General features: G+C 39.0%; 1 protein-coding gene across 1 annotated transcript in view; it reads left to right on the forward strand.

The window, feature by feature from the left end:
* LOC102868167 (peptidyl-prolyl cis-trans isomerase A-like) overlaps positions 1-16,344 on the forward strand; it is a 63,243-nt gene that overhangs the window by 41,774 nt on the left and 5,125 nt on the right. The window contains exon 2 of the mRNA XM_006880710.1: positions 15,592-15,652. Within this exon, the coding sequence (XP_006880772.1) occupies positions 15,592-15,652 (61 nt within the window). The remainder of the gene's footprint in view (positions 1-15,591; positions 15,653-16,344) is intronic.

Consider the following 16,344-nt stretch of genomic DNA (forward strand, 5'->3'; position numbering starts at 1 on the left):
ACCTTTTTTTAAAAAGCCACCTGTTTGTGGGATTTCTGTGAGAGCTGCACTCCATAACCCACATAGCAGGGAGTTCGAACCCACCAGCTGCTTCTCAGGAGAAAGATGGGCCATCTCCTCCTGTGTGATTTGCAGCCTCTGAAAACCCACTGGAGGCTCAGCTCTGAATCGGTTCTGACTCCACGGCAATGAGCAGCACTGGTAAATGGGCAGGGGGACTGAAAAACTGCCAGCTGCACAACCCTGACTAGCGTCAATCCTGCCAAGAAAAATCCAGATCCTCTCCCTCCGCCTTTGATTCTCTTGACACGCGTTTGCCCTGGTCTTGCCTTCTTTATCTTATTCATGAAATTTCTCACCCTGCTTCTGTGTGAACTGTGCTCACTCTCTCACCATTTCCTCAATACCAGCCTTTGCAGCCTTCTTATTCAGGCTATTAATAGTTACAGAAGTTCTCAACAGTGACTTCTTTTAAAGTGAAAAAAAAAAAATTAAAAAATATATGCCTTTCTCTTAATGTTTCAGAGCAAATCCTCTTTGAAGCACAGTAGCAAACAATTGCCTGGTTATGTCCCACTTTACTCCTTCTCCCCTCCACCACTCCTGTATCTCAATGTCCGGTTTTATCTCCCAGGCTCTGCAGCTTCTTTGTGTGCCCTCATCTCAGGTCGTATTATTTACACCTCCACAGAATTAAGTGTGGAGCTCTGTTCCTGGAGCAATAACCGCCTGTATTCAGACTGTGAGCAGCTAAGCAGAACACCTTGGATGTGGTTCAACATCCATTTGGGTCCCTCCTTCACTGTGATAATGCATTCATTCCAGTCTCTCTCACCTCTGTCTACCAAGGACTGAACTGTCAAAAAAAAATTAAAAAATAAAATAAAATATATATGATTAGGCATCATATGTATGATAACTATCTGGAACAAGGGGTGAATTACAGGTTGGGAGGGGTAAGATTGGGAGGGGACGGCAGGGCAGAGGAGGAAAATGGACAACAATTAATAAAACAAACGAACAAAAATAATAGAAGAATTCTTTAACAAAAAAAAAAAAATAAGAGGGGTTGCCACACAAATATAACACCCAACAAAGAAAAGAAAGGGCAATCACTCTCTCTCTCTCACACACACACACACACACTTTGAGTCAAATCAAACAGACCATAAAGACAATCCTTCTGTCTTGGTATCTTAGTTATACTTTAAAACACCCTAAGCAGGTCACTTTAGCTGAGAGAAATTTCTTTTCTCACCATCAGGGAGATAAAAGAGAGCACTCTAGTGGCCTAGTGGGTAAGGATTTATGCTGTCAACCCAAAGACAGTGGTTCAAATCTTCCAGCTTCTCTGAGGGAGAAATATGGACAATCTCTTCCTGTGTGATCTACCATCTCTGAAAATCCACTGGCGAGTAGGCTGTGAGTTGGCTCCAACACTACAGCAATGAGTTTGAGTTGTTTTTAGGAGGCAATGGGTCCAAATTCAGGACATTGACTCCAGGGCAGGCTTTATCTCTCTATTGCCTCTAGGGAGAAAGTCTTTATCTCTTTGCAGCTTTTCTTCCTCCATTATGTGGCAGTTTTCATGTGGCTGTATCTTTTTTCCATTTGTAACTTCTTTTCAGTGTCCAATTGAACAGGGCATGGTTTAAAATCAAGAAAGGCCTACATCATCCTCTCTCCTGTTCAATCTGTATGCTGAACAAATCATTCAAGAACCTGGGCTTTATGAAGAAGAATGTGATATTAGGATTGGAAGAAGACTCATCAACAAGCTTTGTTACTCAAATAGCACAACCTTGCTTGCTGAAAGTGAAGATACCTTGAAACACTTGTTGCAGAAGACCAAAGACTGCAGCCGGCAATATGAATTACAACATTAAAACAACAATGATCTTTACCATTGATTGGATCAGTAGGTAACATCATAATAGACAGATAAAAGATTGAAGCTGTCAATGATTTCATCTTGCTTGGATCCACAATCAACACTATCAGTATTAACAGTCAAGAAATCAAAAGATAATATTGCACTTCTAAAGTCTGCTTTTAGGGATCTCTCCAAAGTACTAAAGAGCAGTGATATTAGATTAAAGATTAAAGTGCATCCGATTCAAGTCTTGGTTTTTTCACTCACCTCCTACGGATCTGAGAGCTGGACAGTGAATAAGAATGATAGAAGAAAGATCAATGCATTTGAGTTGTGGTGTTAGAGAAGAGTGCTGAGTGTCCTGTGGGCTAAAAAGAGCAAAAGGTATGTCTTATAGAAAGAGCAGCCAGAGTGCTCTTTGGAGGTAAGGATGGTGAAGCTTTATCACACATACTCTGAGCATGTTGTTAGGCAAGGCTATTCCTTGGAAAAGGACATTAGATTTGGAAAGGTGGAGGGTCAGCAAAGGAGAGGAAGGCCCTCAATGAGATGAGCTGAAAAAGTAGCTGCAGAAATGGGATCAAGTGTATCAGGGAATGAAGATGCCACAGGATAGGACAGGGTTCAGGTCTCTTGTTCATAGCATCGCTGTGAGTTGTACTCCATTCAACACTTACAACATACTTCAAAAACATAACAGCCAGGTTTAATTGTGAAATAACACAATGATCAGTTGGAACCAACAGTGAAGTGACAAACTAGGGTGCCAGTAGCAACATCCTTGGTGGCTGATGCCCCAGCTCTTGACCCACTTTCCCGGGTGAGAAGAACAGCCCAGACCCTGCGTCAGCCGCAGATTGATGCTATTTTCTTCTCCTGTTCTTCTTTTTTTCTTTCTCTCTTCTCCTGTTCTAACACCAGTGGACTGAGGTGTTATGGATTGCTAGGACAATGTGGAGGTTTCCAAGGAGAATAGAAATCATTGACAAGGACTTCATGAGTGGTCCTGTTAGAATCCCTTTTTAACATCGAAAGGTATAGCATATAAAATAATGCATCTGAACAAAATCCTAAAGTGAAAAACTATAGGATGTGAATCTGTGGCCGAATGATAACTATAACTCATAAAAGTTGATTTTCCTAAAAATACATATTTAATAAAAACTAATATATGAAAAGAAGAATAAACTGTGCCATAATCATAGTCATTGCTAGAAAATAATAAATATAAACAAAGAGAGTTTAGAGATTCTATAGATAGTTGTTGTTGTTGTTGTTGTTGTTGTTGTGTGTGTGGTTGAGTCAGAACTGACCCATAGCTGACGCTCCAGCAGTTTTTCAGAGGCAGTTAGTCACAAGGGAGGAGATTGCTCATCCTTCTCCCACGGAGGAGCTTTAGTACTGCAGTGCAGCTTCTTGCCACAAGGCCACTGGTGCTTCACTGTATATACAAACCTAGAAAAAGAAAAATATATCCCAGTATCAACAGGCACCAATAACGAATCCAAAGGGGGGAAATTACTGATATTATTTGTACTGAGTCATTAAGTTGTATTCTTTATGATACCAAATACAATTTAGAAAGAACTCCAAAGGCTTTCACAATAAGACTGTGATAACACATGCAATGTCACATTGATAAAATGGAATACTATGCAGCCATTAAAAAAGAAGTGTGTCGGTTGCAAAATGTGTGCATTTGGGGGAAAGCGAAAAAGCAAGAAGTGTATAGGTAATAATTTCAAGTGCTTATTCACATGCCCATGAAAATGAAACATATTTTCAGAGAGACACACTTGCTTTATGAGATCTCCTTTATGATAAACATTTAAGTGTATGCAGCCATATGTCTATATATGTGTAAGTGAACAGTTGTATACAAATAGAATTACAGCATGCTTGATGGGAGGAATAATGTAATTGTTCATTTTCACTTGTATCACTCACATTCTATGTTCCTTCAGCTCTGCATCAATACACTCCTCAACAGTATATATTCACAAATTAGGATATAGAATTCTAATATTTCTTTATGTCTTTATAATTACATTGTAGTTCACATGAAAATACACAAGCATATATATGTGTAAAGAGTTAGTAATTTAATATTTTATTAAAATGTGATTCTATTTTTAAAAAACCCAACAACCACCAAACTGGCAGTGAGGAGTAATTTCTTTTTCCGCTTTACTTCTCAGAAGAACCATGGAGAGGAATTAAGTGGTTTGAACTTCTTGGACCTAAATATTATGTGCTAGAATGAGTGAATGGTTTCAGTTCTTCTCTGGAGACATGAAAGATTATCCATCTGTCAAGTGTTATGTTGCCTTGAATTAGTTTAAGGACATTAAATATGCTCATAATTAATGCTGTCTTGTTCTTTTAAAATATTCTTAACTGCTTCCCCAAATCATATCTTTATTTTCTCTCTCTCTCTTTCTCATACTCCTATAAACACGTACCTCCCACACACACCCACACACACTGGCCAATAAAAGTTTATTTTCTTACATTAGTGAGAAAGGAAAGGAAAAGCCATAACATCTATCACATTTGATACATTTTCTTGCTGTCTCCACTTGATTCCCTCAGTTACACATACACAATCCTGACAAATCCATAGTGAGTCTATGGATCCACTATTAACTATGTGATACCACAAAGGAAATTCCCAATCTATTGCTTCCCTCAGTTTTTCCTCTCTCTCGTTTGGACACTGGGCAGTAGGAAGTAAAATTAGTAAGGACAATAGTGTAGCAACTGCCTCAAAAAGGAAATATTTTTATTTATTATGTAATAGGCCAGTCTTACATCACAAGAAGAGATGGCCAAAAAAGTATACTCACTGGAATAAAGCATATCTAAAAATATGAATCTTTTTATCATCATATGTTACTACTCTTGTCCAAGTCTAATGACTCAGTTGCTAACTGAGTGGTTGGTGGTTCAAGCCCACCGTCCACTCAGTGGGAGAAAGACCTGGCAATGTGCTTTAACAAAGATGGCACCCTTAGCTTCCCCAAGGGGAAGTCCTGCTCTGTCCTCTAGGCCTGCTAGGAGTTGAGGGCAACTTGATGGCACTGGGGGATAGGTTTGTCACTGTTGTTAGTTGCCCTCAAGTCATTTCAACCCAGGGTCACCCTTATCTGTAGAGTAGAAATGTTCTGTAGGATTTTCAAAGTTACGGGCATTAAGAAGGTTCTGACCACTGACTTTTTGGCTAGTTACCCAGTGTTTTAACTATTTACAACACCTAACTTCCATCTTAATTATATGCTGTTGCTGTTGTTAGGTGTCTTTGAGTTGACTGCAACTCATAATGAGCCTCTGCATAATAGAAGGAAACCTTACATGATCCTGTGCTGCCCCCACAATCTCTGCTTTTTTATGCCATTGTCATAACCACTGGGTCAATCCAGCTCATGGAGCGTTTTCCTCTTTTTTCACAGACCCTCTATTATATCAAGCATGATGTAATTTTCCAGGGACTGATCTTCCTGACACTGTGTTAACGTATATGAGACAAAGTCTCATCATCCTTATTTCTAAGGCATATCCTGGCTGTACTTATTTTGAGATGGATTTATTTGTCCATTTGGCAATTAGTTCATGGTATATTCAAATTCTTGGCCAATACAACAATCTAAAGGCATCACTCTCTTTCTGGTGTTATTCATTGTGAAACCTGTACATGTGTACAAAGCAAATGAAAATAGCATGGCTTGAATCAGACACACCTTAATTTTCTAAGTACCAATTTTGCTCTTTAGCCTTTTAAAGAGATTCTTTTTTAAAAAATTAATTTTAATGTAAGTTTGCAGAGACTTAGGGTTTCCAGTCATTCATTGCTGCACTTTTCTCCTTGCCCACCACTCCCCCCAATTCACTCTTCTCCTTGAAAAGAAAAAGAAAAACTCTTTCATTGTTATGCAATCCCTCCCCCAAAGTCCACTCCACTGTGCAGGCTTCATTCTGGACTCCCGTCATGACAATAATACCTAATCATATATCCCTTTTAAACAGTTTTCTCCCTCATCTGTTTCAATGCAGTATACATCATTCCTCCCCTCCTTCTCTGTCTTCCCTCAATCCTAATGTCAGTCCTGTTTTACAATAGTGGCCCTAGGCAATATTTGTCCTTTTGTGACTGAGATAGTTCACTCAGCATAATGTCCTCTAGGGTAAAGAGATTATTGGTAGCAGATTTGCTCATTGCAATATGTTGCTTGATTTATTGACTGCTGTCACCATGTGTGCTGATTATAGATCCAAGTAAACGGAAATTCTGGACAACTTCAATCTTTCCTTCATTTGTGTTATTTATAGATGTAGATAAGAGAATTTTTGTGCTCTTTATGCCAACATATAATCCATATGGAAGGCTGTAGTATTTCAGCTTCAAGTAATTAAGTACCTCAAGTTTTCTTTGTTATCTGCTAGCAATCTTGTATTGTCTGCATATTGCAAATTGTTGATAAGCATTCCTCTAATTCTAAGGCTGTATTTTTTGTCATATATTCAGCTGTTCAGATTATTTGTTCTGCATACAGACTGAATGTATATGGTAAAAAGAAGCAATTCTGGCACACGTTTTCCCTGATTTTAAACCATGAAGAATCCCCTTGTTCTGTTTAAACAATTGCTTCTTGGTCTATGTACAGGTTCCACACATGCTCTTTTTTAAAAAAAAAAAAAGACAATCCAATAAAATGTGGAAATTATCAATGTCATTAATGTGGCATAAAAATAAAATCCTATTAAAGATAATTTAAAGTGGCTAGAGTAGTACATCAATAGGGAAATACCATAAATTCAAGCTGGATTCAGAAGAGGATGTGGCATGAGAGATATTGTTATTGATGTCAAATGATCTTGACTTGAAAGTATACAAGAAAGATGGTTATTTATGTCTTATTGACTACAGAAAGCATTCAGCTGTGTGTACCTTAATAAATTATTAATAACCTTGTAAAGAATGCAACACTGAATTGAGCTCACAGCAACCTTAATTTTATAGGAGGTAAAATTGCGATAAACATATTTTAATATTTCATGTAAACATTACATTACTTGATTATACACTGTGTTTCATTTTAACATATTGAGAATTGTTAAAAATGAGGTTTCCTAATGGCATTCCTAGCTTAGAAAATTCAAAATCAGGTTATAGTACATGATTTCCCCAGAGTTCCACATGAAAGTGTCCGAGATACTATACCTTTCAAAAGCAGAGTATAAAATGATGTGAATAGTAAGAGATAAGTTACCCAACACACAGTCACATCCACTTAGAAAGAATATTAATGGTGTCTGTCTGGTGGTTCAATGGTAAGACACTGTGCTGCAACCCTGAAGGTTTATGTTTCAAATCCACTGGTTGCTCTGTGGGAGAGATGAGCAAGTTCCTTGCATGTGATTTACTGCCTCCGAACACCCGCTAGAGGGTTAGCTATTGGTGGGTTCCAACTCAACGCCACACAATAAAAACATTACTCAGAAAGGGAGAGCTGGTGGTACAATGGGTAAGTGCAAGACTACTGATTAAAGGTTGGCAGTTCAAATCCGTCTATTGTCCCAGCTATGGAACAGTCAGCTTCTGTAAAGATTCACATCCTTGTTGTCTGTATGCTTCTTGTCCTATAGAATAGGTGAGTCAGAATTGATTACATGCAGTATTTTTGGTTTGGTATCATCAATGAAATTATTATTGGATTGTTTGTGGAATTGTTAGTAATTTGCATTTGTTTACATATGCTTTTCCAAAAATTTTATATTTTCTACCATGAAGAAGAATATTGAATATACCATGGACTGCTAGGAAAACGAACAGGTTTGTCCTGGAGAGGGTGACGCCAGGCTGCTCCTTGGAGGCAAGGATTCTGAAGCTTCCTCTGACATACTTGGGCATGTTGCAAAGAAGGACCAGTCCTTGGAGAGTGACGTCATACTTGGGAGGGTGGAGGGACAGGGCAAGAGAGGAAGACCCTCAATGAGATGGATTGATTGAGTGATTGGGGTAATAACGGGGGCAGGTGTGTCAGAGACGGTGAGATTGGCACAGGACAGAGCAGAGTTTAGGGCTGTTGTACATAGGGTCACTATGAGTTGCAGGCAACTCGATGGAACATAAAAACAACAATCATGAGTATGTGCAAATTTAATAAAATGAGGAAACAGGCATAGTTAATAATAGAAATCAATGTCCAAAAGTCTGGGATGCAGTCTTGCATTAAGTCAAGGAGGCCAACAAGACTGGGAGCTGATAGCTATTACAGCTTTCCTATGAAGAGTAATGTTCAGAGTTCTTTTGCCCAAAGGCAGACACATAAGAGAGGGTGGGTGTGACATTTTACAATCTCACCAACAGTGTATAATGGTTCCAATCTCTCCACATCTTCTCCAACATCTATTTCTTGTTGTCCGATTAAATTTTGCCACTGCTACTGGGATGAGATAGTAGATATCTCACTGTGGTTTTGATTTGCATCTCTCTGATTGCCAGTGATTTTGAGCATTTTTTCATGTGTCTGTTGGCCCTCCTAATGTCTTCCTCTGTGAAAAGTGGAAATTCATTGTTTCCTCAAAAGGAAATTCCATATGACCCAGCTATTCCACTGCTAGGAGCATACCTCAAGGAAATTAGAACTGAGACACAAATGGAGATGTGTACACTCATGCTTATAGTTGCATTATTCACAATCACAAGAACATTGGAGAGCATTTTGCTGAGTGAACTAACTCAGTCTCTTGTGGATAAATACTGCACAAAAATCATTATTGTAAAAAATAGCAGGATAACTGGTAAAATGTGTAGGAATGTCCAAGGAGGAAAAGGCAGGGAGCCAGGGGACTGAGGTGGGCAGGAAGGAAATCACAGGGTTACACAATTTGGTGGGTGAAGGGAGGGAGTGAAGGAAGTGGGAAAGATCCAGTGAGGACCTGAAAAGATGGAATAGTCATGGGCATGTATCAGCGGTGATTGATTTTATAAAACATAATGTCTGAGAATGATTGTATGAAACACAATGTGAATGAAGGAAAGTGTAAAACATAATTTATATGAGTTTGTATGCAAACTAACATAAAATTTAAAAAGAAGATGGCAAAGAAGAATTGAAGAAATCAATGGAGAGTGAGAAAAAGAAATGGCATATGCAAATATTGTATCTCATGTGCAATATAGGATGTAAAGCATATTATTTATAATATGAATAATATAAATAATATAAATCATAAGGAAGTATAACTGCAACTAATACTAGCAACTACATAACTGATGGTGATTAAGCAGGACTTCAGAGCACACCTGGAGTAGCACCTGGAGTAGGTAGCCTCCTTTCTTCAAATGAAGAGCTAAATTCACGTGTTCAGCTGTGAACACATGAGTTCAGGCAGTATGATGATTAGCACTCTGGCATCCGGATTCCTGGTTCAGCATTCTCGACTCTACAGCTCTCCCCACCAGTGTGGCAGGTGAAGTGTTGTGATTGTCACTTACACTATTATTTGAAAAGCATCCCATGGCTACAAGAGTCTTATAGATTTTCTTTTTCCCCCTAGTAAGACCATTGACAGCAAATAAATGTGTGTGTCTTCAAATACATGTATTATGTTACTAATATAGGTTCTAGTCCAAAGATAATCTTGGCCAGAAAATTACCTTTGGTTAATGGATATAAACTCATTGCTGTTGAATTAATTTCAGTTCCTCAAAGTATTCATGGCTGTGATCTAGAAAAGTAGACTGCCACATGTTTCTTTCAGGCAGCCATTCAAAATCTCTCAAAAGACCAACTGATATTTGACAAGGAAATAAAATCTATCAAATGGGGAAAATTTACACTCTTCAACAAATGGTGCTGGCAAAATTGAACTATTACCTTAGAAAGCTGAAATAGGATCCACACATCTCACAGCATACACAAAAATCAACTCAAGATGGATTAGAGGCCTGGAAGGAAAGCCCAAAATCATAAATCTCATGAGAGATGAACTGGGACCAAGCATAGAAGGCTTAGCCCAGGGTATAAAGGGACTGCCAAATAGAGCCAGAAATACACAATCTGAAGAGGATAAAATTGATAAATGGGACCTTCAAAAGTTTAAATATCTGTGCTCATCAAAACCTTTTTCCAACAGGGTGAAAAGAAAACCTACTGACTGGAAACAAACACTTGGCAATACCATCTCAGACAAGGGTCTCATAATGAAAGTTTACAGAATCCTACAAGCCCTCCAGAAGAAAAAGACTGATAATCCAAATAGAAAATTGGCAAAAGACATAGAAAGCCTTTTCACAGAGGAGGACATTTGGATGGCCAACAGACATATGAAGAAATGTTCCAAATCACTGGCAATAAGAGAGATGCAAATCAAAACCACAATGAGATACCATCTCACCCCAGTAGCAGTGGCAAAGTTTAACAGGACAGCAAGTAATAAATGTTGGAGAGGATGTGGAGAGACAGGAACATTTGTACATTGTTGGTGGGATTGTAAAATGGTACAACCATTCTGGAAGGCAGTTTTGTGTTTCCTTAAAAAGCTGAACATAGACCCACCTATTCCACTGCTTGGAATACACCCTGAGAAAATGAGAACTGAGACATAGAGAGAGACTTGTACATCAATGTTCATAGCAGCATTATTTACCATTGCAAGACCATGGAAACAGCCAAAATGCCGAACCACAATGGAATGGATTGAGAAATTATGGTACATTCACACAATGGAATACTATGCAGCACGCAGGAGCGATGATTTTATAAATTACTACCTAACATGGAGGGACTGGAGAGCATAATGCTGAGTGAACTAACCCAGTCTCATAAAGAGAAATACTTTATAAGACCATTGTTGTAGAGCATGTACAAAGAGGATCCAATGGGGGTAAGAGGCTTAAACATAGGGTTGCACAATTTGATGGGTGGAGGGAGGGGTAGGTAAAGGGGAAATATCTGGTGTGAAAACAACATACATGAACTTTATGAACTTTGTATGTAAACCAGTATAAAGTAATTTAGAAAAAAACTAATAAAAACTTAAAAAAAAAAAAAACCACAACACAAACCTCTCAAAAGAGGGATCTCTGGTGGTACCGTCCTTAGGACACTGAGCTACTAACCCAAAAGCAGCACCTCTCTGCCAACTCAAATCCGTCAGTGGCTCCACGGAGAAAGATGAGTCCTCTCCTCCTATGCCATTTGCAGCTTCCAAAAACCCACTGGTAAGAAACAGTCACTAGGTGGGTTTGAACTGTCAGACTTTTGATTGGTAGCTGAAATCTGGATTGTTGTACAACCAATTGACCCAGTATCCAGTGAATATGATGGATATAGTAGACCAATGCTTATAATGGTCAGGGTTTCATTAAATACTTACCCTTGAAAAAAGTGGGAAGTAAGGAGGGGACCACCATTTCAGATAGTCACTGATTGGCTTTTGGAGATCAAGTCATTTGAAGCCAGACTCTATCTCCATATGTGTCTGTAAAAATGAAGAATTAGAGTACCACAAAGGCTGGATGAATCCACAAAACTATAACCTGGAGATAAACTTTAAAGTATAAACAAAAAAATAGTTGCTTGAAGTCTTCTTTAAAGTAAATAAGGGTTTAGCGTAACTAGTTTAAAATATCTGCTTTGAGAATCATGTCTTTTAAGACCCACATGGGACCAAACTGACATTACATTCATGTCTTTTAAGATCTGCATGGGACCAAATTGACATTATCTTCTCCAAAAATTGGATGGAAGATGTAGGGACCAGTGAGTTTGGATGAGAAGATAAAGAAGAAGACAGGAAAGGAGGATGAGAATGGTTGAACAACTCAAAGAGCGTAATCAGTATCTCTGAATTGTACATGTAGAAACTTGATCTGGTTTATGTTTTATTGTATATATTCCCAATGTTTTTTGCTCTTAGGTGCCCTCGAGTCAACTCTGATGAACAGCGACCCTGCAGACAATAGATGGAAACCTTGTCCTATCCTGCACCATCCTCATCATGCCTGAACTCATTGTGATACTAACTCTATCAGTTCATCTTATTGAGGGTCTTTCTCTCTTTTGCTGACCTTTTTCCTTTCCCATCATGTCATCTCTCCCCAGTGACTGGTCCTCCTGAGAATATGGTCAAAGTAATGAGAAAAAACTTCCCCATCATTGCCACTAGGGAGCATTTTGGTTGCACTTTTTTCAAGACAGATTTGTTTGTTCTTTTGGCGACCCATGGGATATTCAATACTCTTTGCCAACACCATGATTCAAAGGCATTGATTGTTCTGTCATCCTAATTCCTTGACCAACTTTCAGATGTATAAAAAGCAATTGAAAATATTATGGCTGAATTAGGCACACTTTAGTCTTGAATTGACATTGTTGCTGTTCAACCCTTTGGGGAGGTCCTTGACAGCAGATTTTTCCCAGTGTAACACGTCTTTTTATTTCTTGACTGCTGCTGTAATTAAAATAAAGAGGTTAGGAACTTCACATTTTTCTCCATGTATCTTGATGTTGCCTATTGGTCTGGTGGTGAAGATTTTTGTTTTCTTGATATTAAGATGTAATACATATTGAAGACTATTCTTTGATCTTCTGCAGCAAGTGCTTCAAATCTTCTTTACTGTTTGCAAGCAAAGTTGTGCCATCTGCTTAATGCAAGTTGTTCATGAGTCTTCTTTCAATCCTGATGCCACATTCTTCTTCACAGAGCGCACCTTCTTGAACTGTTGGCTCAGTATGTAAATTGAATGAGTGTAGAGAAAAGACACAATCTTGATGCACACCTTTCCTGATTTTAAAACATGCAGCACTCCATTGTTCTGTTCAGGCGACTACTTCTTGGTCTACATACATGTTTCATGTGAGTACAGTTAAGTGTTCTGGGATTCCCATTCTTCTCAATGTATACCCATCATTTGTTATGATCCACACAGTCAAATGTCTTTGCATAGTTAATAAAACACAAATGAGCATCTGTCTGGTATTTTCAGCTTTCAGTCAAGATCCCTTCACATAAATAATGATACATTGTTTACATGTCACAGCCTCTTCTGAATCCATCCTGAATTCCTGGCAGCTCACCCTTGATATACTATTCCAACCACTTTTTAGTAGTCTTCATTAAGGGATTGCTTGCATGTGATACTAATGATATTCTTCGATAATTCCCCACAACCTGCTGGATCACATTTTTTTGAGATTGAAACAAATATTAATCTGTTCAGTCAGTTCTTTGGGTGGCTGTCTTCCATATTTTTTGGCAGATACTGGTGAGCACATCCAAAGTTGCAGCTGTTCCTAAAACTCTTCAATTAGTATTCCATCAATTCCTTGTTGCTGTTGTTGTTTGTTGTTGGGTGGCATCAGGTCGAGTATGACTCAAACTGACCCTATGAACAAGAGATCTGAACTCTGTTCTATGCTATCCTCACACTTCCTGACACACAAGAGCCCATTGCAGCAGTCACTGTACCAATCCATCTGGTTGCGGGTCTTCCTCTCCTTCATGACCCTCCACCCTTCCCAACATCAAGTCCCTCTCCAAGGAATAGCCCCTCCTAGAAAAGGTCCAAAGTATGTGAGGCAAAGCCTCATCATTCTTGCCTCTAAAGAGCACTCAAGTTGTACACTCTCCGACACATATATGTTTGTTCTCTTGGCCATCCATGGAATGTTCAGTGCTCTTCTCTAACACCACAGCTCAAATGCATCACTTCTTTTTCTGTCATCTTTATTCAATGTCCAGGTCTTAGATGTATAGCTAGTAATGAGAAAGACTGAATCAGGTGCACCTAAGTCCTCAAACTGACATCACTACTACTTAATAATTTGGAAAGGTCCCTAAATGCAGGTTTTCCCAGTGTAATGTGTCTCTTTATCTCTTGACTGCTATCAAAGGTGTTAATTGTCACTCCATGCAAGATGAAGTTGTTGTTTCAATATCCTCTCCACTAATCATAACACTACCTATCAGTCTAGTGGTAAGAATCTTTGTTTTCCTGACATTGAGATGCAATTCACACCAAAGGCTGCATTCCTTGATTTTATGCAACAAGTGCTTCAAACCCTTCTCACTTTCAGCAAGCAGGTTTGTGTCACCTGCGAAACGCAGGTTATTGATGAGTCTCCTTCCAATCCTGATGCTACACTCCTCTTCACAGAGTCCAGCTTCTTGGATAATTTGCTCAGCATATAGATTGAATGGGTAAGAAGAGAGACTACAACACTAACACACTCCCTTCCCAATTCCAAACCATGCAGTGCTTCCCTGTTCCATTCACACAACAGCCTCCTGATCCAGATAGAGGTTCCACATGAGTACAATCAAGTGCTCTTAGATTTCCATTCTTCTCAATGTCAGCCATGACTTGTCATGATCCACACAGTCAAATGCCTTTGCATAGTCAATAAAGCACAAATAGACATTCTCCTGGAATTCATTACTTTCACTCAGGATCCGTCTGACATCAGCAATAATATCCATGGTGCCACGGCCTCTTCTAAATTCTGCTTGAACCTTTGGCAGTTCCCTATCTATGTATTGTTCTAGTACTTTTTACAATGATCTTCAGCAGTATTTTGCTTGCATGTGATATCTGTGGTACTGTACATCAAATACTCATATGCAAGTTCAAGTTGATACCGAAGAAAATGAAAGTAAGTCCACAGGAACCAAGATATGATCTTGAATCAATTCCATCTGAATTTCATGATTATCTTAAGAATAGATTTGAGGCACTGAACACTAGTGATAGAAGGTCAGATGCATTGTGGGATGATATCAAGGATATAGTTCATGAAGAAAACAAAAGGTCATTACAAAAACAGAGGAGAAAAAAATCAAAATGGATGTCAGAAGAGACTCTAAAGATTGCACTGGAACTTCAAGAAGTCAAATCTAAAGGAAAACATGCTGAAGTAAAAGAGCTAAACAGACTATATCTTGGAGAATAATATTTATTGGAAAATAAAAAGGGAAGAACTCTCTCTGCATTTCTCAAACTGAAAGAACTGAAAAAGAAATTTAAGCCTTGTATCACAATATTGAAAGATGCTATGAGCAATATATTGAATGACCCAGAAAGCATCAAAAGATGCAGGGAAAACACAGAGTCACTGTACCAGAAAGAATTGATTGACACTGAAAAATTTCAGGAAGTACCATATGAACAGGAGCCAATGGTAATGATGGAAGAAGTGGAAGCTGCATTAAAGGCATTGGCAAAAAGTAAAGCCCCAGGAATGAAATGGATACCAACTGACCTGTTTCAATTAACAGATGCAGCCTTGGATACACTCACCAGTTTATGCCAGGAAATTTGGAGGATGGCTTTCTGGCCAATGGATTAGAAGAAGTCCATATATGTTCCCATTCCCAAGAAAAGTGATCCAAATGAACAGCATCATCACTTCCTATGGCTTTATTTTTTGCCAATGCCTTCAGTGCAGCTTGGACTTCTTCCTTCACTACTATTGGCTCTCAATGACAGTCTCAACAAGTACAACCAAAAACATATATTATCTTAAATAATTACATAGTAAATTCAATCACTTTAAAATCTGTACATTAGGCAAGACTTGGTAAGGACAATAGGCCCACTAAGAAAGCGTTTTTATTCCAACAAAGGAATAATGACAAAAGGTCTAGGAAAAAGCTGGGAAGAAAGCAAATGGGTCTTCAGTATCCTTTTGACTCTTTCTGCCACTTGTTTCCAGGAGGGGAACACGATGAAGCAGCAGCTCAAGAAGGTAGAATCAGAGAGAACTTGCATGCAAAGTAAGTAAAATTGATCCTGGAAAGAGTAGGATGAAAGGTCTGTCCATCTGCTGTGTGCTGAAGGAAGAATGTCTCTCCATGGAGGAGCTGCTGAACAGCCTTTGGAGACAAAGCAGTGCCCACTGAAGCTGGGTTTTGGCTGGAATGCCACAGCTGGATACGGAGGCAAAAAGAAAGAGAATCTTGATGGCATCTTCTGTGGCTGAGCCTCCCCCCTCCCCCAAATCAGGCAACAGTGAGGACAAACCATTGTGATAAATCATCCTCTCTGTATCTACATTGCCTTTCTTTTCTGATTTCTCCTAATATTTCTGTTCAATTTTCTACATTCTTTGCTCTACCCCCTCTTCATCATGCTGTTATTGTTGCTAAGTGCCATGAAGTCAGCTCTGATGCATAGCAACTATGAACAATGACTCTGGACTTTGCCCTGTCCTAAGCCAACCTCGCCACCTCTGACACTCCTGACCCCTTTACCACAGTCACTGTGTCAATTCATCTCATTGAGGGTCTTCCTCTTCTGGGCTGACCTCTGTCCTTTCAAGCATGATGTCTTTCTCCGAGGACTGACCTCTCCCTGCAACATGCCCCAAGTATCTGAGACAGAGTTTCAAAATCTTTGCCTCCAAGGACCAACTTGGTTTCAACCTCTCCAGGACAGGCCTGTTTATTCTCTCAACAGTCCACAGTGT

Source organism: Elephantulus edwardii, unplaced genomic scaffold, assembly GCF_000299155.1.
Source record: "Elephantulus edwardii isolate Elephantulus edwardi_28Jun2011 unplaced genomic scaffold, EleEdw1.0 scaffold00009, whole genome shotgun sequence".
Taxonomy (NCBI): Eukaryota; Metazoa; Chordata; class Mammalia; order Macroscelidea; family Macroscelididae; genus Elephantulus; species Elephantulus edwardii.